We start from the raw sequence: 25,990 nt of genomic DNA, 5'->3' as shown, positions 1-25,990 counted from the left end.
GCAGAGCACTAGACTGCAACAACACAAACAGGTCTTGCAGACAGCGCAAACGCTGTCGAGGCTCAACCTGAAAATAATAAGCTAGTTTAATGACTTTGAGTGTTGTTGGATAACCAACTAACTCTCTGTATTCCAGTGAAGAGAAGAGTCTGAAGGACATAGGGGTAAGAAGGTTCATAAATCTGCCATTACGGCAACAAATTTGAGAGATAGGATTATTACCTATTTCAATTTTTTTTTTTTTTTTAGGTCGAAGCGTCCGCTAAAGACATTTTTTCTAATGTTGCCTTTATTTGTTTTAGGCTGTCCAACTTGAGTTAGTCCTTTCCGTTGCCCAAACCTTGTTTACTGTATTGTTCCACAAACTCACTTTCTAGAAACAGGCTTTTAAATCTTGTTCTTATCTTGTCACGTTTCCTGTGCATTCAAAGACCAAGGTCAAATGTCAAGCTGTCTTCCTGAGCTTAGTATTTACTTTTCTTTCTCTGACTTCAAAGTGGGAGAATTTATGTAACAATCCTGCTGAGTACCCATGTAAGGATTTTGAAGTGTGGTGGAAACAAATATTTGAATATAATCAAAACCCATCAATACACTAGGTGATGGCATTTGCATACGTCATCGTTTGTGTGCAGTAAAACCATATTTCAGTGCAAATGTAATGGTGATTTCAAATGAAAATGTGTTGTCTGTAATTGGAGTGTGCTACTACACCATGCATACCCCACACTACGACACTCCACTGTATGACACGCCACTCCTTGTCCCTCTATTCTAAGACACTCCGCAACACGCCACACCACTCACTCCATGCCACTTACTCCACAACACGCCTCTCCTGTCAACACTTCTTACCCCACTCCACTCTATCCCACGCTACTCCAATGTACCCCAATCTACCCCACTCCATTTTGCTACAATCTACCCAAATCTACTCCACTCCAGTTTACCCCACTCCACCCTCCCCATTCCAATCCACTAGGGATCTCAACAATTCGACATATGTCATTGTCATAAGTAGAACTCTATGACTATCATTGAGCCCGTGCACAGCACAAGTTTCATTGTTAATTAGAGATTTTTAAGAATTTGTAGCATACGTTAAATAACATGTGATATAAGAACATGTCTTTATTTCTAACTATTTCACTCTAGTATATACGTTTTCAAGTCAATGTCCATCAATGTATGGTGCCTTTGAACTCTGAATGTACGCAACAGTGTCCGTATGCTTGTAAAAACTGTAAAACCCTATTCTACTTCAATCCTTCTCAATCGAATTGCATTTACGTTTAGTGCTTTTATCTTTTTCCTGTCCACACTATCACACCGTATGGGTCTTTTGTCTGGTGCTCTTTTATTCACTTTGTGAACAGACTAGCTACTGCATTACTTTTGTTGTATAACTCAGTTGGTATTACTACCGAGTGTTAAGCTAAGTCCGTTCTTTATTGCTCTTAAAAACATTTTTGTTCTACGTGACCCCTCGCGTCATTTATGGTTCCGGGTATGTTCACGTACTCGCTACGGCACAGATGGGAGGAGACTGCTTTTACTAGAGGTCGGCTATGCAGCGAGGTTAGTTCTTAAAGGATTTGTGGGAGTAAGCGTAACGCGCTGTGCCCCTCTCTCTTTACATGCTGTTCATTTACAAATGGGCAACTATTTGTATTAAGAATGTGGTTGCCCGTGTTTCCGAACGTGCTGCGTGTTTACTAGCATTTAGCACTCTGATATGAGCACATTTGTGTTAATTATTCTTAAAGAATTTTGGGAGCAAGCGTAAAGCCCTGTGCCTCTCTTTCTCAACATGCCGTTTATTTACAAAAAGACCATAATCGGCATTCAGAGCGCAGTTGCCTTTGTTTCTGAACGTGCTGCATGCTTACTAACATTCAGCACTCTGTTATGAGCACATTTGTGTTAACTATTGGGAAAACTACTTGAGAGAAATTATATATGTTGGTTTCTTTGCTCTGAATAACATTTGGTTTGTTTCTGAGCGTGCTGCGTGTTTACTATTAGTCAGCACTCTATGTTAAGAGCCCATTTGTGTAAACTATTGGGAAAGTTACTCTGGAAAAATCATATATGTCAGTTTTCTCTGAATAACAATTTGGTTTGTTCACAGGGACCTATCATAGCCCCTTAGATGCCGTGTAAAATTGTCTTCGTCTATACTTTCCTCAAAATATATAGACCTGTAAGTCACCGTGTGCATCAAGTTTTTACATAGTTTTAACTCTTACCTAATTTTCTGAACATCATGTATATTATGTTGGTCAATAGTTAAGATACCCGATAAATTCTCATTTTAAATTATAATAAACCATCTTACTGTTACAGATACATTTCAAATACGAGTCTGTCAAGATATACTCAAATTATTCATCTACGGCAGCTGAAATGAAGAATGGCTTACATACAAGTACAGAGTAAGCATACAGCCAGACTATACTTTACAATGTCAACTTTAACACTTAGACTGGATTCTCAGATTTTTTGCAACTTTTATTTTTCAACCTTAAATGCTGATTTGTACAGATTCACTCCCATTACGTCTGTCTACTACTACAGATGAGCCGTCTTACTTCTTCTAGTTATTCGTATATCCCTACGGTCAGATTCTTAACTATACTCTTCGGATACACAACTGTTTTGTATCATATCTGTGGTTCCACGGTCAATCTTTCTTTATGTCCACATTTCAGCTTGTTTTATGCAGTTATATGCTTTTTTATCTTACGCAATCTCTGAATTGGGTCCATTTTTTGCTTCATGTCACATCTATTATCATTCTCCACACCAGTTGTTTCATTTTCGCACCTTTCTGCATGGTTTCAGATCTTCTTATTTTGCTATATCCTGCCTATAAAATGTCCAGTTTAATGTGGATAGGATGTAGTATACATTGTAAGGATATACTAAATGTATATACGTGCTTTTATTATTGTTCGCACGGCCTTGAGAAAGTCAGTGGTGACGAAACGCTTGTTGGCTGTTTCATGTTCTTTGCAACAAGGACTGGATCACTATCTCCATCATTGTATAGATTTTTTACTGTGTGATCCAGACTGAAGTGTCTAAGTCCTTGCAACTTCTAGTATCAATTTTGTTACACTGATATTTATCAGATAAATCAATTAATGTCTTGATAAATGTAACTTCTCGTGATTCCTGTTTTAAGAGGATTCCTCCTGTTCTCTTTTGCTAGGTTGGACAGACCGGTGTCATCAATTGAACTTAAAATATCTTGAGTGCCAGGGTTTCTCTTGTTATCATCCTATCTACTCCACTCCAATCTACCCACTCCACTGCACCCCAATCTACCCCACTCTAGTTCACGCTAATCTACCACTTGCCACTCAAATATATACGTTTTCTAGTCAATGTCCATCAATGTATGGTGCCTTTGAACTCTGAATGTACGCAACGCAGTGTCAGTATGCTTGTAAAAACTGTAAAAACCATATTCTACTTCAATTCTTCTCAATTGAATTGCATTTACGTGTGCCTCTGCCTAGTTGTGGATTGACTGTCTTGTTTTTGGAGTGGCAGGGACTGGGGATGTTCATTCACTATAAACAGCCACTGGGGGGTTTGAGGTGTGCCTATCCCTTCCTGGATGGCTCGGAGCTGAGCTGAATAGACCTTGGCTGCATTTAGTGTAGTGGGAGGAGTTTTCCTTGTACCTGAATACCCTTGCACTATGCTGACTCCACCCCCTGTGGTCATACTGCACCAGTGAGAACAGAACTGTTTTCGACTGAGCTGAAAGAGCCTGGGACAAAGAAGAACAAAGACAAAATGGGTTTTAAGTAGTGGACCTTAAACCCCATAAGTTTAAATCCCTTCTGGATTCAAGAGGAACCTTCGCCAAGGAGAAGAGCTGGAGAGCTTTGAGGAGGAGTTTTGCCCTTTTGCTGTGTGGAGTTGGCTTGCAGTTGCTGCTTCTGCCAAGGAAAGGACAAAGACTAGAACTTTGCTGTGAACTAGCTGGATGATGAATCTCTAATGGCGCAGGCCTCCTGTTCTGAAGTCTCAGACACAAAGACTTCACCCCCAGCTCCCCTGAACTCTATTGCTGGGAGTTATGACCTGCCAGGAGATTCCTATTCCAGTTTTGGGCCTCTGGAGGTTGTTCCTGCTGATGGGAACTGGAAGCAACTTGAAAGAAGCAAGAAAACCTGTCTCCGATAACGCTGTGACCCCCGACCTGCAGCGAAGCCAGGGGCAACGCTCGTGAAGTGCACAACGCCCCGCCTGGCCTGCACTGCAGCTCCGACACCTGCTGATGCCCGCAGCTATCGGCATTTCCCAATGCCAGCGCTTACAGCTCCTGCATCCTGTTATCGTGGCTCCCATATCCGCAAAGAGTGACTCAACGAACTTTACGACTTCGCACCATCACTGGAACCAACACCTTCTCACCGACACAACTGACTTCCTCTGTCCTTGATTCGAAACGTCGCCTCCTCGCAGACACAATGCCTCGCCTCCCCCGTGGCAGAAAGGGAGCCTGCCTCGGCGCCTCGCCTCCATGACGCTACGCTTCGTCATAGACTTTGTCGTTATCCAAAGGTACTATTTGTTTGGTGGTCCGTAGGACTCCGTGCACCACACCGCGCACCTCGCAATCTTCGCCGTACTTTGGATTGTTTACTACCACGACGTCGCTATATCCCCATTTGGAGCGATTTGTTTTATACAAGCTTTAGTTTGGAAGTAACTGATTTTAAGTGCTATTTTAATACAGCAGGGGTGTAGAATTCAATAAACTATCTACTTTTCCATAGGGCAGGTTGCTTCATAAATCTACTTGTCCTGTAAAAAAAAAATCCTCGTCCCTTTGGTGCCATGTAGTGTGGCGACAAATTATGGCAGCAATCTCATTATATAGGAGCTGTGATATAGCCTCTGATTATGCCAGGGCTCATACCATAGTAGTGTTTGAATACTTGCAATCCCCTTGTGTTGCCACGTTTCCGCAGATCTACATACCAGGGCTGAAGGTAGTGGTGAGCAATAGTTCAACGGTTAGAATGCCTTTGAGTCTGTGCATGTTTTAAGGATTATCTACAACTCTTCAATAATCTTTTCCCATACTGGGGCATTTTGGAAATGTACTCCTGACAATAGCAGACATAAACCTTCTTTCAGATTTGGGGGGAAAAAAGTGGTTGAAGGGAAAGTGAACTGGCAAACACTCAGATTTTCGCATGAGCAAATCTACACATGCATATTTGCTTCTGCTAAAATGCTGTTCACAAATATTTTCTAGGAGTACCATTTCTTGTCCTGCATCTGTAAATTCTTGGGAATTTACAAACTGTAAAGGAGCACCTAATGCAGGAACATATACCATGGGTGCACTTTTGAGACTTTCTTTAATAATTGGGCCCCTAATTTGGTCTGGCGTTGACCCTGACCTTTTGCGTTGATTAACTCTCTCTCTCTCTCTCCCTCCATTCTGCTGTTTCACAAGGAGCATATCGGCACACAAAGCAGTTTTGTTCAGTGCCAGTAACTACTGTGGCAGTGTGTGCTTGTTGAGACAAAAAATTTTTTTTTTCTTTTGTCAATGTTTGTTATATTGATAAGGGCCTGGCCGCTCCCACACCAATAAGGTTTTACAAAAACCATGCCAAAACAATTCACACATTGACAAAACTAAAAAGCTGACCACAAATTTCAGACCACCTGCCTTTGCCAGTACTTATTTATTTGTGTTTCCCGTAACCTTATTGAAACTGGTTACACTGATTTTCTATTATGAATATTTTGGGGGAATACTAGCATGGATCAACACATGTTACTAAATGATGCTGCAAAGAAATGGTACCTGAAACGTTATAGTAGTTTAACGATTTTTTTTTTCGCATTATGGGAGCGTTATACATAGCCTCATATTGCTAAATTTTGAAAACGTGAGTACCCATTTTTATACTGGAACCACTGTCTTTAGTGCAGTCAGAGCTTACAACATTTACTTAGAGCACTCACCCTAATCTTAAAGGCTTTCAATTAATGAACCATAAATACAAGTTTGAACAGCATTTAACATATGGACAAAAATATTACCTTAACTGCAGACAGTGCCCCTCCGTGATCCATAATGTGGTACTGCAAACTGGCAGCCAAAGGGTTTGTGCTGCAGGGGGTTGGGCCTACTTGTCCCAAGGGCAAAATACACATGAAAACGTGTTGCCCTTGACCCCAAACAATGTGTCCTGGGCATACCGGTATGTTGGATTTGGATTATTGTCGTTATGGTGTTGTTGAGTTTAGATAATGATACTTTTTTCCCTAAACTGGTGTGGTATCCATTTGTGGTGTTATCACTATATTTCTGTGTGTTTTGAGTACAAATACTTTACACATTGCCTTTGGGATAAGCCTGTCTGCTCGTGCCAAGCTACCAAGGGGGTAAGCAGGGGTTATCCAAAGTGTGTACCCCCCTTTCCCTGACTAGAAGCAAGGGTCCCTGTTAGGACAAAGGTGCATACCTCTGCCAATTGGAGACCCCCATTTCTAACAGTAATTGTCAGGAACATAGAAGATAATACCTGCCACCCATTGTCTATTGAAAATCCTTGATAAAGAAAACAGTACAGCCTTAACTTCTTCACTGTGTTGTGTTGCAGTGTACGGCAAGCGATACATACACGGCAACACCACACAGTGAAGAATATAAGGCTGTGCTGTTTTCTCTATCATGCTACTAGAACACCCCTTGCATACTAGTAGACTGTGTCTCCTACTCAGCACAGCTAAAACAATAAGAAGTAGCACTCTCACACTACAGAACCACTCTCGCACCACAGGAAGCATCCGCTTCACAAATTAGTAGCAATGCCCTAGCTGCAATCAAGATATGAAGAGAAGGGGTGGCGACATAACATTTTATAGTTGTTTCCTTCAATTTTTACATTATACCTGCTTAAAATGGAGGCACTAGTTTTTTTTTCTTTTACCCATGTCTTTTTGTGATGCATGAATCTGAATTTCAAGAAAATTGCCAATAAGAAATCCCGCTCACCCGCTCAAACTGAGCATCACACAGTTAGAAAAATTGTCATAAATATGTTAACCATCCACCAAGTTAATTTTAACGCGTATCATTCACAAATCACTGATCGTCCTCATCTTGATTAACAACTATAATTTGGTACACTGTAATCCTTAACTCCTATCGTTATCATCCAGGATCCTCTTTGTGATCCTATTTACGACTGTCACCATTTCCAAACAACCTGACTGACATGGTCCTGTAATATCCACGCTACTGTGAGCTGGCGCTATGTCCATTTGTATGGGAGAGGTCAGAAAGGGTTAGATTGGCTGCTGCCCTCTCATCCGTGTGTCCTTCTTCCATGCGTGTCTTCCACGCCAAGGCCCATTCCCTCATGTCCCTCAGCCAGGCCGAGTAAGTAGGGGCTCAAGGTGACATTCAATGTGTGGCTGTTCTGCATTTCCCCGAGAGGAGACCCTGGGAAGCAACTTGGATTGAGTTTTTCCTGTTTTGGGTTTTGGGATAAGACAGTACTTTAATTTGAACCGGAGCTCTCCGGCACTTAATTGGTTTCCGGTGCTCGGCACCGGCACCTAATTGTCAACACCACACTTAGGGCAGTCTGCCACAAGGTGGCGCTGCTCATGTAATTTAGAAAGGAGCAGTATATCAGCTGTTTAGAGAAACAATATACATTAAAAAATGACTAATACCTGCCTCCCCCAGCCATTCGTTTACCTTTGGGGACCTGGAATAATCTTTACTATCGCATTTACATGCGAGAGAGAGGGTTAGTAGTTGTTTTGGTAGTGATGACAGGGGCGATAGGCGGTGCAAGCTGCATTGGCCTCCTGGTCAGAGCCCTGGCACTTAATATTTTACAAATTAAGCACTGGATAAGGACTAATAGACAATGCTTCTTCGTGATGTCAAATGTAATGTTTGGTGCCTGTCTTAATCTTGCAAGTCCCTTTCCCCCAGTAATGCAGAACAGAAGCACATAGAGTTAGAAATTTTCCCAAAATCGCACTATTTTTTGTCAAGTGCTGAAGCTGAGATTAGGGCTCAGACCTCCAGCGTCTAAATTCAGCACTTTCAAATCCAGGTTGCAGCGTGTGCCACCTTATAGTTGCTTCGATTGTTTAGACATCTGAACCAACTGGAACACAAAGGAATACAGTAATTCTACAACAACATGTTTGAATATTGGTAAATCAGGTAGGTTAAAACGTGGTACAGAGGATCGACGTCTTGCAGTTTCTAAACGTACTCCCAGCTGTTTCTCATTGGAAACCTCAATAAGTATTACAGTGCCGTGTCAGCCAAGGTGAATATTTTTTTGCTTTATCCAGTGGCGAATGTGCAGACTTACTTTATGTAATCCAACTAGTACACAGTGAACCAGACAGACATCCCACGAGGTCATGTTTCTAAAAGCTGCATAGTAGTGTACTATTGAAGGTTAGCTTTGTCATTTTAGTAACTGTGGCTTAAGAATCCTTCCTCAATTTTTAGAGATGCCTGGTTGAATAAGCAGAGAGTGATTTGTGTCTCCCTATGCAGTAGTACTCATAAAGTTTGTCAAGACTTTTTTTTTATTTCTTGTGTTCTATAGATTTACTGCGTGACTGCCCCTGAAGTCAGCTCCGCGTGGAATAGCACCAGAGAGCCTGAGAACCAGTACTCGCAGGAAATGTAAGAATGCCAGTCATTTTGTCAAGTTCCATTTTGTTTCTGTTGCAAGCCTTTCTCTGGTTTTCGGTTCAATAACCTCAAAGCGTGCTGTCAGTTGTATAAAAAGACATATCAAACGATTGATGTACTCTGAGGAACATTTTTTTGAAAACTGTTTGATTCGACAATAGATTTCTTTTTAAATTAAAGTTCATTTCCAATGTCGGCACCCCTCCAAATTGCCTTGTTGATCAAGCGCTGCTTTCTTCTATTGCAAGAAGTAGAGATGCTGCGGCGGTGCATTTTTCTTTTTTCTTTTAACCTTATTTCATAGTTACTAACTTTATAAATTCAAGTTTTAAGTTAGTTTTCTAAACTGATTTCTAAGAATTTGGCAAAATAAATTCCATACGAAATGTGAAATGTGTATTATTGGTTCATCATCCGAATTAGACACTTCACATGAGTAATATGTAAAGAATGAGTAAAACATATTTAAAAAATGTATACACTTTCTAGCAGTCCCCAGCGGTGTTGAGGGCATAATTAAAATGGAACACCTCATCAATGATAGACAGACTTTACATTTGCTCCATCCCCTTAACTACATTTTGATTCCTTTAACGTTGGGCAAAGGACAACATATTCGTCGTATCTTGCGAAGCTTTTTTGCAAGGAAAACACACGCAAACATACCTCTGAATGGCCCGCCAGCTTCCAATGTTATTTTGAAACGCATACCCACCAGAATGCATGTTTACAATAACGCTTGTTCTGCAAAACATTTTACGTACATTTGCTTACGTTTCAATGCACCAGTGTCTGAAGCTGGTTTAAGGCGCCATATTTATGTACAATCTGTCGAATACATTGAGTACCTAGGCAGAGACACCAGTTTAGAGACCATTCTTTAGATGGAGAAAATTGTACCCCGTTCAGAAAAATATCTCAATACATGGAGAGTGCAGTTAAAACGCATTACATATTTTTAGAAATGATTCTAGACCGCTTTAACTGTTTACCAGATCTCAAGTGAGTTCTATTCCATATTAAAGGGTTGGGTAGGGGTAAGCTTTCATTAGCACAACAACTCCACAAGGTAAGTGTTAGAAATGGGGTTTCTGGTTGACGGAGGTATGCACCCTATTCAAGCAGGAGCCATCACTGTAGTGAGGGTAAGCTAGATGCATACTAAAATATATCCTGTGCTCACCCTGTGGTACCTTAGAGCAGAGCAGTCAGGCTTATCTAAAGAGGCAATGTGTAAAGTATTTGTGTAACCCACATAGTCACACAAGGAATACAACACATACATACTCCATCTAGTGTTAGAGAAATAGATTATATTGTCATGAGTAAAACAAGACCAAACCGACAACAATCCAATAAGTAAAGCGGAGTTATGAATTTTTAAAGATTAAATAAGACTATTGTGCTTAGAGTCTTCAAGCATAATCCTGACACATCTGGTCACGCTAGACTGGGGTAAATGGAAAGTTTAGGCCGATCATGATGGAGGGCAGACCAGCTACAGGAATCGCACAGGTCCTGCTGAAAAAGTATGCTGGATGGAGCAAGCATCGATGTCTCTATGCGAGGAGTCAAGGAAGCGTGCGTATTGATCCCGTGGATGGAGGCACTGCGTCTGTTCCGATCCACGCAGTGAGCGAGACTTTGTGGACAAACACCTTGGGCATGTGTTGTTGTCGAGCTGCGCAATCTGTCGGCATCGAGCTGCGCAGTCTGTCGAAGCGATTTCGTTGGGCAGTCGCGAAGGGAAGTGATGTTGCGTAGAAGGGAAATGTGTCTGTTCCAATCGGCGCAAAGTTGTCGATTCATGGATTCTGCTGGGTCAACACAGTAACAAGCACTTACAAGGGCCCAGGACTGGTTTGGCTCAACCTGGCAAGGCAGGACTCGCAGATGGCAGAGTCCAGGTGCTGTTGCAGGGTTGTATGAAGTCTTTGATGGCCCTGAGATTTCAGAACAGCCGGCGAGCCAGCAGGTCATTGAAGTCACGCTGGGTTCAAGCGAGATGGGTCCAGTCTTTTTCCTCAGCACGGCAGAGGGTAGCAAGCAGCTGGCAACAAGCAGCATGCCAGAGCAGAATAGCAGTTCTTCCAGAGCAGTAGTCCCACATAGTGGCAGTCATCTTATTAGCACAGCAGCCCTTCCTTGCAGAGTTCTTCACAGGTCCATTAGTGTACTGTCTTTGTATTGTCAGAGCCACAGTACTTGCACCCAGTTGTGCCTTCGAAATGGGGGTGGCTTCAAAGAAGGGTCTTTGAAGTGCACACAGGCCCTTTCTTCCCAGCCCTGGCTCCAGACTGTCAGTAGGAGGTAATCAGACCTTTGTGTGGGAAATAGGACACTGCCTATTCATGTGTCAGCTCTGCCCTCCCTTCCTGCTCAGGAATAGCTGTCGGAATGCAGATGAGTTTTCTGTCACACCTACCCTTCCTGTGTTTGTGACTGTCTAGAGGGAATGCACACATTGAAGCTGTCGTCCACCCAGAAGTGTATTGGAGACAGGCTGCAGGTGCACAGAGCAGTAAGAGCAGAGCAATGTCCACTTTCTAAACATGGCATTTCTAAAATGGTAATGTTTAATACAACTTTACAAGTAAAGTGGATTTATCAGTACCATTCCAGAGATGTAAAACATGATTCAGCTACTTCTTTCTAATCATAAATTACAGCTTAAAAGTGTGTTAAGGAATTTCCAATGCTCACCTATGTGAGGAGTAGGCCTCACAGTAGTGAAAAACTAATGTGGGTGTTTTGTCACTACCAGGACATACAAAACTTACCAGTACAAGTCCTACCTTTTACTAACGCATCACCCTGTCCTATGGGCTTCTTAGGGGTGACTCATGTGTGATAAAAGGGGAGTTTAAGGCTTGACAAGTGCTTTAAATGTCAAGTCGAAGTGATAGTAAACTGCACACACAGGCCCTGCAATGGCAGGCCTGAGAAAAGTTTCAAAGGCTGCTTGTGTGGGTGGGGCAATCAGTGCTGAACGCCCAATGAGTGGTATTTAGGTTACAGGCTCTGGGTATATTGTATACCACTATACAAGGGACTTACAAGTAAGCTAAATATGTCAGTTGTGAATCCACTTATGTTTTCATTTTTAGGGGAGAAGCACATGCACTTTAGCACTGTTCAGCAGTGTTAGTGTTTAGAGTCCTAAAGCCAACAACAAGAATCATCATCATCATCAAAATGTTCTTATTTTGGATACAAAAATCCATAAAACACAGTACAGCATGTAAAAAACGAAAAATGGATAAAAAGATAAAACCAAATACCAATAATCTCATACAGGCAACAGTACCACAATCAATAAAATACAAGGGTAAAATACAAATTTGGAAACCCCAAAAGGCTTGACGCAGCATTCAGTGTGGATACAGAAAGGAAAAGTGTACTTTGAAGGCATAATTGCTTCAACAGTTTGACTCCACACATACCAATAATCAAAGCATCATGCAAAAAACTGTTGTCATCCGGATAACATTTGCCTCTCTTGTGACAAAACTTAAAGTGCGTAGTGCATGATCATAATGACAAAAACCCAAAAGTTTACATTCTGGCCAAATCCATAGTTTTTATGGTCTATCATAGGCAGGGCAAACTGATTAGGAGTTTACTGCGCTGAAGTACACAAAGGACACTTGTAGAGCTACAGTACTGCACACCCTATCTTATTTATAAAACAATTAACAGCAGAACCCCATACCTCCATTTAAAAATAATTTGCACAGGGTTGGGACCTGGAATGATATCAAAGAATAATTCATAAGCAGGAGTAAGCTTACTTTCTAAAAAATAGTCAGACTTCCCACTTTGACATATTTCAGTTCTCTCATCCACAGATGCTCCTTTAATCGTTCTTTAACCAGGGAGCAATGAACTTGGTTTGCTATAACAGGGGTATCCCAGAGTGAAGGCAGGCCGATCTCATGCAACATGGCCATGATCTACGCAAATTGAAAGCCTAAACAAGGGAAACTTCACTTGATGCCTGGCCGCACAGCTGCAAATCAAATAATTGATTCTAAACTGTTGATATAAGCAAACCAGGCAATCCACTCACAGAGATTTTAAGAGAGTCCTTATCACAACTATATAGGATTCTAGTTAGTCTATAGACTAAAGTCTGAACCAGTACATAATGGGACAAGACATAATAGGTTGATTTATAGGGAAAATACACAGTACAGTAGTTGAGGGAGGAACGGGGCTCTCTGGGGGAGGTTAAGGATGCTCCTCACAAACCTATTTTTGGTTTTGCCAAGATCGTCACTCTTAGCATGGCCAACCATTCTACACGTATATGCCTGCGCTCTTTGCTTTAATATTGTATATCTCCACCACTGGTTCCAGGGCGCACGTATTGCCCAGTTTCCACAATTTGGCTACAACATCCGCTTCTTTTTGGAGTTTTAGGGAACATATCCTAATATGTGTGAACCAGCTCATTTTGTGATTCAGACAAACCCCCAAATGTACAAACTCATTCACTTTTTCTAGAGCGACACCCTGCACCATAACATTTGCGCTAACAGATTTGTAAGGGTTAAAAGCCATGATTTTAGTTTTATTAATATTTAGTTCAAGGCCACAATCCCTGCTAATGTTTTTAAAGCAATCAAGTAGAGCCTGAAGACCTCGCAGAGTTTAAGAGATTAAAAGCATATTAACTGCGAAAAGCAAAGTCGCTATTTTATAAGTGCCAAGTTTGGGTGCGTCTTTCCCGGTAAATCCAGTGCATGTACTAAGTCATTAATATAAAAGGTAAACAGTGTCTGGGCTAGCGCACAGCCCTGCCGGACACCGGTTTCAAAGTCGAAAGGGACTGTGAGCTCGCCGGTGTTGCCATAACTGAGTCTAGCAGTATTGTATGCATGCAATCTAATGAGAACAGGCAAAAGTTTAGTGGGGACACCCATCTTTTCCAGAACATTCCACAGCTTGGCCCTAGGAATGGAGTCAAAGGCTGTCTTCAAGTTGACAAAGGCCACATACAAGTGGCCCTTTTCTAGCATGACCGTTTTCCAGTATAAGGCACAGAAACTGAGGATTTGATCCACCGCGCTAACCCTATTCCTGAACCCCACCTGTAACTCTGAAAGAACGGAGTTGTCCTTGGCCCAATCAAGCAGTTGTCCCAGAATCAAATGACAGAAAAGTTTCTGGGATGTGTCGATAAGCTGATGGGCCTGTAGTTCCCCGAATGATCTATGTGAATTGGGACAATCTCTGCAGTGTGCCAAGAGCCAAGGATCGGGGCACCTGCTAGAATAGAATGGAACAGCAGCTTGAAATATGTGGCCCAGATCAGAGGTTCTGATCTGAGGAGGTCCCCAGGGAGAGAATATGGGCCAGGCAGTTTGTGTCTGGAGTGCAGTAAGCGCCACCAGTATGTCTTTATTCTGGAAGGATAGAGGGGGACCTTCAACTATCGAGCTTGGTTGCATAGATGTTTTGGAAATGATCCACCCAGGTCTGTGGTTGTAAATTACTATCAACACTAGTAGTGGCATTCCTCATGCCATGAGCCACAATTCCCCACATGCATTTTGAATATTGTCCCCACAGCACTGGTGGTTCTTTCTTACAACTGTATTTGTATATGATTATGGATACCTGTTTTTAACTTTTAATTATTTTCCTCTTACCCTCTTGTTTCTCCCCAATCTAGGTCTACCCCCAGAAGATATTCTGAATGTCTATGTAGAGTATATAGGGCATGGTGCATATACACTTTATTTGAGGATGTAGCCTTACGGCTAGAGTGGTCGACCTCGAAGCTAGGGAACTGGGTTCGAGTGTCGGCAACCAAGTCCTGTGATTCTGGGCAAATCACTTAATCTCCCCGTGGCTAACAAAAAACAATTGTGTCCATCTGTAACCAAACTAGTGCTCATGTAAAGTGCTCTGATACCCGATATCTTCAAGCCTGGTTCGCGCTATATAAAATTCTTTTAAAAAATGTATCCATCCCGGTCAGAGTAGAATAAGGTCTTCTTGGTCCTTCCAAAATGCCAAGATCCTCCAGGGACTGTATTAGGCATGAAACATGTTGACCTTTTTGGTTAACATGTTTGCTAAATAGACCATTGCATCTATTCTATACTCAAACCAAATTTTTAACCATGACAAAGTGACCCTACTATTAAAACTTAGTTCCCGTTTGGATCCCCTTAGTCATTTTTAACACACAACATCCTCACCCATTCTATTCACATTTTCTCATTTGCCCATGCAGCTCACATCAGCAACAAAGAAAAGACCTCCAGTAAAGAGCCCCCTTGAGGGGCCCGTTGGACATTGCAGCGCCGGGCCAACTGGGAGCTGCCCGATGATGAAGCATGACACCTCTCTCGGGGTGTATGAGGGCCCTTGCTCCTAAAAGGAGCACTCCCCTCCGTTGACCACTTTTCTGACCTAGATACCCACATAAGAACAGTAACCTCCTTGTTCTTATAGCTGTAGCTCAGCTTGTGTGATGGACCTTATAAAAAACCCTAGTCCCTCCACCTTTGTATTAACCAAAGATCTGGGCCAACAGATTTGGGACCTTGCAAACAATCTCCCATTTTAAGGCCTGCTTGTTATTCTAGATTGACAAGGCAGTCCCAGGATTCAGAATACCACTTTGGTGGACAATGGGCCCTGACTCGTAAAAAGACAGATGGCCAGTGTAATAGTCGCTGTTGTGATGCTCAACAAACAACATGGTTATAAAAGATGGCCACATCAGTAAAGACAGGAATATATAGTCAATATGACTCTTTAGTGTTGCACGCTTAAATGTGTAGACACAACTGCGATCGGAATAGGACCGGTCATTGCAGGCCCGAGGCAAAATGGAGTTAAACTCTTCAGTTGATCAGCATTGGAAAACATCTTGTTGCGAGGCCCGAGACTAACTGAGGAACACCCTAGACTGCATATTCTTTTGTAAGTTTGAGGGGCCAAGGGCCGTATTGTACGAAAGTGAGATTGAAGTCACCGGCGACAATTATCCTGTCATTACATGGGAGGGTGTCTAAGGCTTTTTCTAACACTTGCAAACTATTGGATATCCTATTTTGACATTGGGCCTGTTGTAAACGTTGAAAATGTTGAAAAGATAGCAAGGAGACCCATCCCGAATAAGAGACTGCCCCATAACGTCTTGCAAATTCATATTAAGCTTCGTAATGTGGAAGGCTAACACAATTTTAATTTGCATGGTCAGGCTTCCAGCTGGCCGACCCCTGCCACCTGAGGATGCTGGGGAAAAAATGGTGGTTAACCCTGACCTATATGCTGGCTCCACACCATGTTTCCTGGAGATATCATATGTGTCAATAAAAGTCTGGATCTTTCAGCTTGGATTTGAGTCCTGCAGTGTTTCATGAATTATGTTCCAGATTCTTTGTCATAGCTGTGGGTTGGAGGATGGCAAGGGCCAGTCCTGCCGGATTGGTTTAACTGTGCTGGCAGAGGTTGGGCCCGTGGAAAAAGATCGATATGGTGAAACTGCTGCCTCAGCAACTAGATTGCCCTGATGAATGCTCACATGGGAAGAGTTTCCAAACAACTCTGACTTCTGAGAATTGGTGGGGGAGGGCACTGGGCGGTGACATGCAATGTCCCTAGAGCAGGTAGGGCTGGACACGATGATTGGGACTGTCAGCGGGACCCCAATAAAGATTTGGGCATCCAAAAATGAAGGAGTTCCAGAGCAACAAGAATCGGCAAAAAGAGGAGGGGAGCAGGCAAAAAGTTTGTGTGAAGATCACTCTAAAAATGACAGGTCTAACAGTAAGCATGTTTAGGCTTCACCATGGGCATGTGCTATAGATATCTGTTGATCTATGTGAGACCTCTGCTTAAGAATTAGTATGGAAATGATCCCTAGGTAAACATAGGAACTCATCCTTTCCTGTATAACTGGCAGCCATTTATAACTGGCTTCCTTTTCAGAGCACTCAGTTTGATTATTTTATGTTTCTTGCTATTTATCTTGATGGCATTTAAATAAAAATATTTGCCTAGCTGGGTCATGCTTAACTGGAAGTTCCATTGGAGTCAAACAGTATACATTGCAAGATCATGAGAACGTTAAAATACCTGTACTCCGTATTCGCAAGAATAGTTGGAAACCAACAGATCAACTGTGCAGGTAATGACTGTCTTTTGCGTGATAGGTGATAGCCCCCGTCCCTTCCTGATTTTTATGTTGGTTTTCTTTGGTTGCTGCATCTTCTTTGGTGACTTTAGATCTCTTTTCACTTTACCCCTGCTAACTAGTAATAAAGTACCTCTGATCCCCCTTTGAATTGGCTTATTCCAAATTGGCAAATTTTACTTGCCCTAATGTATGGTTTAAAAAGTGCACCCAGGGCCTGGAAATTAAATTGGGCTGCTGCATGTATTGTCATTCACTACAGTGACAGGACAAACATGACTTCAGGCCTTCTGTAGCCAGACCACTGCAGTGTAAAACCTGCACTTAGACCTGTTAACATAACAACCCTTTTTGACACGACGAAACCTTTCTTTTAAATATTAATAATTCAACCCTATGTATGCCTTGTAGTGCACGAGGCAGGATGCACGGTATTAAAAAGTAGGACTTGTAGAAATGTAAAGTAAATATGTCTTAACGGTGGCTGGCACACAAGGTTTTTTCACGGTAAGAAGGGCCTGGCTGACCCATAGGAAATAGTGGGTAGCGGGATTACATATTAATTCTGCTATCTCTGTATTGGGACCTGCTGGAAATATGATTAAACTACCTTTTAAAAAAAAATAATAATAATTAATAGTCCAACTTAGTGGTGACATTGGATTTTTAATAAAAATTAAGGAGAAAGTAACTTGTAACAAGTTGCCTTCTCCCTTCCTAAAGCTCATGAAGACAAATCTGCATTAGCTTTGGTGAGGTGTGAAAACTGCTTCCTAACCTGTGAAGAGTCTGTGGCTTTAGAGTGGGGAGGTGTTTTCTCTTCCCCCGTCAAAAAGTTGGGGTGTACTCAGTAATTTAAGTTACTTCAAAGGGGCCTCCCCTTTCACAGTCAAATGTTAGGGGACACCTGGAAAGACTGCAGCTTTTGTCCCTTCAGTCATGAAGGCAACAAACTTGATGTTGGGATAGCTGTTCCCAGAATAGTTTTGAGGTTACCGCCGATTAAAGGGCGGCTCATTCCCAATCTTCTGGGTGAGAACACAGGTTCTGCACAAGGAGAGAAGGGTTTCCTCATCTTGGATTTTAGGAGTGAGAGGCCCTCTGGGATTGTTTGCAGAAGGGCAATGATGAACTGCCGCAAAAGTAAGAGTAATCTGTGGGAACTTTTACCCCATTGGTTGGAAGGGGGCAGGGCATAAAGGTGGCACCCTAAGACCACCTTTTCAGAATGCTATCTGGACCAGTGGAATAACAAAAGAGGATTGGACCTGCTGTCTGTGTACTGATGGACTGAACCTGCTCCTTCTACCAATGGCAGAAAAGTGGACCAAGGGTCAGTTGGCTGACCTCCTCTATGGCTGCAGAGCTGCAAACAGCTACAAGAGGCCTGTTCCTGAAGCACCAGCAGGATCTGACATGGACATTGCTGGCAGCTGCTGCAGGGGTGAGTCTCGATTCCCCAGGTGCTGTTCCTGAGGTCCTGAGACCCTTGGAGGTGCTTAAGTGGACGTCTTCTACATCCCTTGCAAACCTGAGTCTTCAAGATCTTTAGAGGACTGGAACAAACCCACCCACCCCCAGCTCAGCTTAACTGACGAAGGCACAACCTCGGTGTGCTTTGAAATAAATATTCTCCTTCTTAGACCTTCTCAAGCAGCAAATTCAGGTCAGTGGAACAAAAACGTATGTGGTCCTGTGATACACAATGTCAAATACAGTCGCAGCTTTGTCCTGCTGAAGGATTCCGAAGTCCCAAAAAGAGACTGTCCGAAGGTAAAAATCTTGACCTGGGCAAAGCCGTCAAATGTACCCAACCGGCGAGAGGATTTCTCTAGGTGCAAAATTCGAGTTCTCCCCTTTTAAACTAATCCTTCCAAAGCAAACGGCTTCAGTGTTACCTTGCCCAGTGCCAAACCAACTTCATGAAGACTGCCTCTTAGAGAGGCAACTGCCTTGCCCCGCTGAAGGATTATGAATTCCAGTAAAAAACTACACCCCAAGGTTAAACTGCTGACTGGACCCAACCTGGTTAGTTTATGCAGCCCAGACTCCATTGCGGTCGGCCTCATATCGCTCCTAGGTTCTTGTCTACCATGACCATTGACTACCATTGCTGTATGTGCTTTTTGGGGCTATTTTCACTTCAATTTGCTAATTATATTGCTTGATTACCGATTAGATACTGCATAAGTGTTTACACATTGCCCTAAGGTGAGCCTATCTGCTCTGTGCTATGGCTGTCAGGGAGAGGGAGTGAGCGTAGATTAGTTAATTTACATTAACGGTTCACCCTGACAAGAGTTTACTTCTACTTGAGGTAGGTTCAGGGTTTTGAGTCAATAGTAGTATGTTGTCAGCATACACTGAAACCAGTTTGCGCTCAAGGAAGAGCAGCCCCAACCCTACGCACCACAAGTTCCATGGGTAATTTAGAAGCAGTGGAGGGCAGAAGGACACCCCTCTCTCATTTCCATTGACTCCAAAATGCGTCCATTCACTCTGACTTTATCTATAGATCTTGTGTGTATCAGTTTATGAAGTGATCACTCGCCCCTCTGTCTCAACAAATTCAGGAGAAAAGACTACACCAACAAGGCAAAGTCTTCTCAGAAGGACTGAGACGGCCCTTAAGTTAGGGTTCAATTGATGGAAGACAGCAAATAGCATACAAAGATTACAGCAAGTGCCCTTATCTTGTATAAACCGGGATGGACATGACCTAATTAGTCCGGTCATCAGAGGGGGAGCCCAGACACTATAATGTTTGCAAGCATTGTTAGCAACATAAATTATGACAGTGGCTTCTAAGAAGTGCACAATGCATTATTTTTCCCCTGTTTCAATAGAATTGTAACGATAGCCTCTGTTAGATTGTGGCAGTATCCCTTCAGCTAGTGCCTCATCATATACTGTGGAGTCATTATATCCTTAAACTCTTTATAATATTGAATGGTGAGGTAATCTAGGCCTGGGTCTTTACCTTGGCCAGATCACCAACGCCTAGCTTTATGTCTGCCAACCTAATCAGTTTATACTCAAATTGTCCGTGTATATCCTCTGACCGTGCCAGAGTTCTATCTTCTAAATATCTAGCTAACTGATTCATCCCTAATCGTTGCCGATAGTACTCTGTTAATACTCTAAGTCATTCTAAGTTCCCAATGTATATTCAACTCTTGTCACTATGTTCTGCATCCTGAGTTACCAAAGTGTCTACACTAATGTTTTCCCTGGGCATATCCCTTCCCGATAATGCTTGGCTTTGGTGTATTTGTGAAGTACACTTATTTTCCCTGTCAGTAAATTCTTATTTTTAGATTTAAGTCTCCTAAAAGAGTTACTGGTACATCATGCTTTTCAAGGTTCACTAACTGGGATTTCATTGTTTGTTACTGGGTGTCAATTGCCTAGAGGAACCCAGCCAATTTGAAGATGCTTTCTCCTCGTATATGCATGTTAAAGACTTCTTAGAACGTGGCCATCAGTTACACTTAGCCAACTTTTGTCTGTGTATTCTTCAATGTCTCAATGTACTTAATATTTTATACACCTTATCTAGCAATGCACCAGTGGGAAATTTTTAGCTGATTGCTGGTGTGTCCCCAAAAGAACCTTTTTGTCCAGCAGTACTGGGTCATGATCAGATAGTATACTTGGTTTTTTAACAATTTTTTCATACCTAAGGCCAGTCTCTTGGAGATTAATCAGTAATTTAATCGATACATGGGCGGATGCAGTGACAAGTAATATGAGAAGGTATGTTAGTCATGTCTCGCCCTTCATGCATCTGCTAGCTCCAGCACCTCCATAATATTGATTAATGCTCTCCCTGCTACAATAGGTGATCTAGGTTTGCTGCTGGATCTAGCTATTTCAGTGTCTATCACCAAATTAAAGTCCTCACTCCAAAGTAGATCATACTGTAGTATCTGTCTACACAAGTTCAGGATGTCCGCAAAAAAAATCTGAGGTGTCTACATTGGGGCCATGTACATTCAGAGTGTGAGGCACATCAAGAAATCTACCTTTAACAATTAGAGTTCCACCAGCTGAATCCTCATGTGTACTATCCAGTTTAAAATCCAAGCCACAGCGGTCTAGTATAGCCATTTTCCTGGAGTATGTACTATAAAATGCTAAAAATCTATTAATTTCCCATTCCTAGGCAAGTGCTGCTGTATTCGGGGGTCTAGGTTTGTCTCTTGTAACATTGCTATAGCGACTATGAACCTGCTAAATATGCTAAAACTCTTGGGATTATTTAAACCTCTTACATTGAAAGATAAGTCTCAGATGTTTTGATTGACTTGCAGATGACACTGATATACTAGATTTGTATCCCTGCAAACCCGTGTTTGCAGTGTGCCTGGAGTCAGCCATCATAGTAAATACTGTGAGGGTTTGACATAAACGTAAACATTAGATCAGAGTCCCAACCGCTACGACCCCATCTACAATGGTCCTCTACAAAACTAGCTCTAACATCCTTCTCACTCTACCCCTTTCCCCCATTTAGTCCTGCTAAATGAAACCGAACTACTCCCCAGCGCTACACCCATTTGGGCATGAGCAGGTGCCTACTACCACAATCAAGTAAAAGCATTTCCGTATCATAGGAATTAAGCATTGCAGAGAAGCCACATTTTCAAATTCTTGAGTTTTAAGCTTGCACCTGACTGAATAGCATATTTGTGATGACCCATGGAGAAGACCTAGAGCCACTTCCAGATGTCAAAAGTCTCTCAGCTGTACCCACCTCAAGGGGCCATTCAACAATCTTCATATCAATTATCCTATGCCAACAAACAATCCGAAATACAAGTATATAATTCAGTTCAGTCAATGTCACTAGGAGTCCAGAGGACCTGATCATCTCCTCCAGCGTTCTTCTACCTCCTACATGGCCACCAGTATGACCATCATTATTCTTGACAAAGCGTACAGCCTAACACCAGTGAGCATGACCAATTTTCAATCAAAAGTTCACTTTAGCTTAGCTGGATACAGCATCAAATATGTAATTTCCAGGTGTTGAATGATGGAAAAACCCAGAGAAACACATCGCATGTCTGAACCATGCATTCTTTACCCCGCTGTTATGCTTTTACAGCATATAGCATTACCACACATTTTTTAATATATTTAAAAACAATGTATTTGTGGGGGAGAGAACCTCACCCCCCTAAAATGTGTCTAAATGGCATGCGTTGTAAAAACATGCATGTGGTAAAAACATGCATGCTAACAAATGTGTGGTAAAGTCACAACATGGTAAAAACCTTGTTGTAAAAGCTGTTTCCCTTTTCCAGGTGTCTCAGCTGCCTTTCAACGTCTTCACTGCTCTCCGGACAGTGCACTCTATTCAGATTTCGCCATCAGTCTTTAAACCTTGGTAACACATTTGTGAATTTTTGCTAGCCAGCTGGGGAGCCACACTTAATCTCTGATATTCAGTAACTAGGCAATGATATGATACAGAGAAGTGTCCTGTGGCAGCCTTGTTGCTAATATTTTCTGCACTTACTCTAAAAATGGCAGAAGGTTTGGTGTCCCAGAAGCAGAGAGCAGTAGTGCCCCAACAAACTGCTCTGGTTTTCCTGTCGTCCTGTACTCCAGCAGGATGTGAATACTAATGTTACTCCTTCAAGAATGTGCTTCTAGATCTTCAGTTTTAACTGTAAACTCTAAAAGCTTTCACCAATTGATGTATGCTCTCTCCTATGGCTAAGGCCTCCTCTTCCATATTCAATATAGGTCATACTTCAATGTTGAGGCTGGCTTGTTATTTATGGAGCCTGTCTTTTGAGTGATCCACTCACATGGTTAGAATGTCAATCTCTCCAACCATAGTTTTTAGGCTGCTCTTCATATCCAGCAAGATGTGTCTCATTTTCCATGGTGTCATCCTCACGGTCAGGATGGCAGCCTTCTGCACTCGCAATGCAAATTATCTCTGATGTATCATCTTTTCACCAGCAACCAAATTCAACATATCTCACAGGAAGAGCAACTGCTCAAACCTCAAGTTTAATGCCAGAATGCAGTTCCACTTGCAGGAATCCTAGCCTAATGATGGCAGCCTTTTCTTCTCAATAGCACTAACACCATGCACAGCCACTCAGGCAGGGTATTAAGTATGGAATCTCTGCTTCACTGATGTATGTCCAGCTTACCATAGTCACAAACCACTTACATTAGCATCATCCACACACATGAGAACTGCACAGACCACCTTGACACACTCTGGGCAAGAGAAGTGAATCACCAGCCCAGGACGTCCTTCACCTTGGTTAGAGGCAGCCATCACTCACTTTTATGCCAGATGGCCTCTCACTCCAGGTCCTCTCTCTCTCACATTGTCAAAATTGTACTCTCAACCAGTGGCAGCTGGTGACATTTGAAAGTGGTGAGGGCGTAAAATGATTCTGGTACTGCACCGTAGCTAGCGAGCGAGCCCGATTAAACTAAGGGGGGGTTTGGGGGTGTTCTCCCCCCAAGAAAATTTTGAAAAAGGAGTGGACAAATGGTGCATTTTCAAGTAAATTTGAGAAAGCAGGGAGGTTAATAAAGCAATTGTGAAAGTGCAGATATTACAATAATAGAGATGTCATTTAACTAGGTAGCTGCTTATTCAATATAACCACAGAGCTTCATAACAGACTTCAAGATAAAATGCATTTCTGAGTACCTCAAAGATGTTTTTTATTTAACAAACAACTAAACAGGTCGCAAATTAGCAGCATTCAACTTATTGTTCACTTTTTGTATTTAAAATCAGCAAGTCTGTCTTTAAGAGCAGCAAACTTTTCAATAACTTGAATGTTAAAGTCTGGTATTCTTTTAACTAGGGGTCTCTCTATAGAGAGCATAGCTAAAGCATTCAGTCTTTCCTGAATCATGGTGTTCCTCAGGAATGTCTTTATTCTGTTCAAAGTGGAAAAACATTGTTCCGCCACTGCTGTTGTCATTGGAGTGGTAATGACTATTTTTAGTAAAGCCACTGTCTCTGTAAGTGACTTCCATGTTAAGGTTCTGAATTAAAGCAAGCAAAGAAATTGCACCAGTGGCCTGCCGATATACAGTCATACTGTAGAGTACAGTTAATTCAGTTCTTAGCTCCTCTTTGTTGAGCATAGGGTAAGCTTCCACAGCCTTATTCAGTGCTTGCTCAGAGAAGGAGTTATCATATTTTGCAAACAGATCACTTTGCAGTAATGTGGCACTCACCAAATGGTTTGTAAAAGAAAAATGTCCCTTTGCCTGCACAATTATAGTGTCACATATCTCTTTCACAATTCGGACCAGACTGCTGATGTTTTTTCTACAGTTGGAGAAAATAGAATCATTTCGCAGTCTATCTAAATTGTCAATCCCTTCTCTGACTTTGTTAATGCTGGTGAGTCAGTGCTCTTTCCACACAGACTGAATCTATTTCACATTATTGTAAACTCTCATATAGTACGTCAACATGAGGCATTATGTCATAAAACAAAAACAGCAAAAACTGGAACTCCCTGTCTTGCAGTGTTCTAGCAAAGCCACGGGCCTCACTCAGAGTTTTATATTCAAAGTTATCATTGGCTTCTATGGTGTTGAAACATTTCTCAAGGTCAACCCTATGTTGATATATTAGGCTGATTGTACGTATGTGAAAATTCCAACGAGTTGGGCCTCCCTTTGGAATCCTTCTGTTGACAATCGTATGAAGTACCTCTGTGTTTTTGGGGGAACGTGAGAAGGATGCTGCCATTCCTCCTACATCCATAAAGAATATAAGTGCCCCAGAGATTTTCCTACTGCTTGTTGCATAATCAGATTAAGTTGGTGGGCATAACAGTGCACATAATGTGCATTTGGGTACACATCTCAAATTTTGTTTTGTACTCTACCGGAGGCTCCACTCATTACTGCAGCACTATCAAAGCTTTGTGAAATCAGTTTTTGTTTTTGAGGCTGCTCTATTAAAATCAAGTTTAGTTCTTGTAGAATAGCTGAATAAATGCTTTCTGCACTGGTCTCTTAAATGACTGAAACCATAGAACCTCTCCACAACTCTGCTGTTATTGTCAAGGTACTGAAAGATCAGTACAGACTGTTTTAGTGGCCACATCAGTGGTGTCATCAGCCTGAATAGTCACAAAGTCGGTGTTTTTCAACTCTTGCACAATATTGCTTTTTACAATCTAGCATGCACTCAAGCATTTCATGTTGTATTATTTTAGAGGTGCCCTTGAAGACTATAGCACTTGCTAGATGTACTTCCATTTCATGGTCTATGCTTGCTATTAAATCCACAAGGCCTCTGAATATACCAGGATTTGCGGAAATTTGAGATTCATCATGCCCTCGTAGTGCCAGTTCAAAAGCACCACAGAAACAAATGCAATCAATGATTTTTGATAGTATGTGTCTATTCTTATCAACTGCTTCATTGTGTTTCTTTATTGTTTTGCGGTAGGCGTAGCTTATGTGGGCTTCAATCGGTGTGCCTCCCAACATTCCCAGTCTCGTCAGGTTTTCCATATGTATTTTTGTGTGTGCATGCTTCTTTACTTTATCTGACAGATGCTTCAAATCTTTTACTTTTTTGGTCCAAGGAATTTCACCACTAAACAGCAGGCAGGGGAAGCAGAACAGAGTATTTTTTGAAAGACCTCCTGTAAGCCAATCAACTTTTGTGTACCAGGTGTTTGAGAAAGAACGTGTGTATATCTCCCCTCTGTCTAGGGAACTTTGTTGTAGGTTAAGGTCTTGCAAGTGAGGTCCTAATTGTTCAATTAGTTTCTCTTCACGTTTCAGTCCAATGAACGGCTTTGCAAGTAGTTGCTCTACTGTATTCATGGTGTTACCAATGTTAATGTTACCTGTCAATAATCAAAGTACAACGTATGTGGTTTGGTGCATGTAGACGCCACCCACCATCTTGACAACTTACATAGCCCTTAACTACTAGAATGTAAAATATAGCAGTAGTTTCCTTACCTTAAATGCTGGGGTTGTTGACTGTGTTGTAGCAGCAAAGGAGTTTGGTGCCTCTTCTTCTTTGCCTTATTTGCCCAAAACTTAGTTTGGCAGCCTGAGGCTTTACCAGATGCTGAAAAATAAATACAACAAAATGT

General features: G+C 42.0%; 1 protein-coding gene across 2 annotated transcripts in view; it reads left to right on the top strand.

Annotated features, from left to right (window-relative positions):
* Positions 1-25,990, top strand: part of KTI12 (KTI12 chromatin associated homolog) — a 427,307-nt gene that overhangs the window by 313,056 nt on the left and 88,261 nt on the right. For both annotated transcript variants that reach the window (XM_085644050.1, XM_085644051.1), the window contains exon 5: positions 8,628-8,707. In XM_085644050.1, coding sequence (XP_085500176.1) covers positions 8,628-8,707 — 80 coding nt within the window. The remainder of the gene's footprint in view (positions 1-8,627; positions 8,708-25,990) is intronic.

This window comes from Triturus cristatus, chromosome 3_1, assembly GCF_964204655.1.
Source record: "Triturus cristatus chromosome 3_1, aTriCri1.1, whole genome shotgun sequence".
In the NCBI taxonomy this organism is placed as follows: domain Eukaryota; kingdom Metazoa; phylum Chordata; class Amphibia; order Caudata; family Salamandridae; genus Triturus; species Triturus cristatus.
Note: the sequence above shows the minus strand (reverse complement) of the source record. Positions and strands in the feature narration are given on the sequence as shown.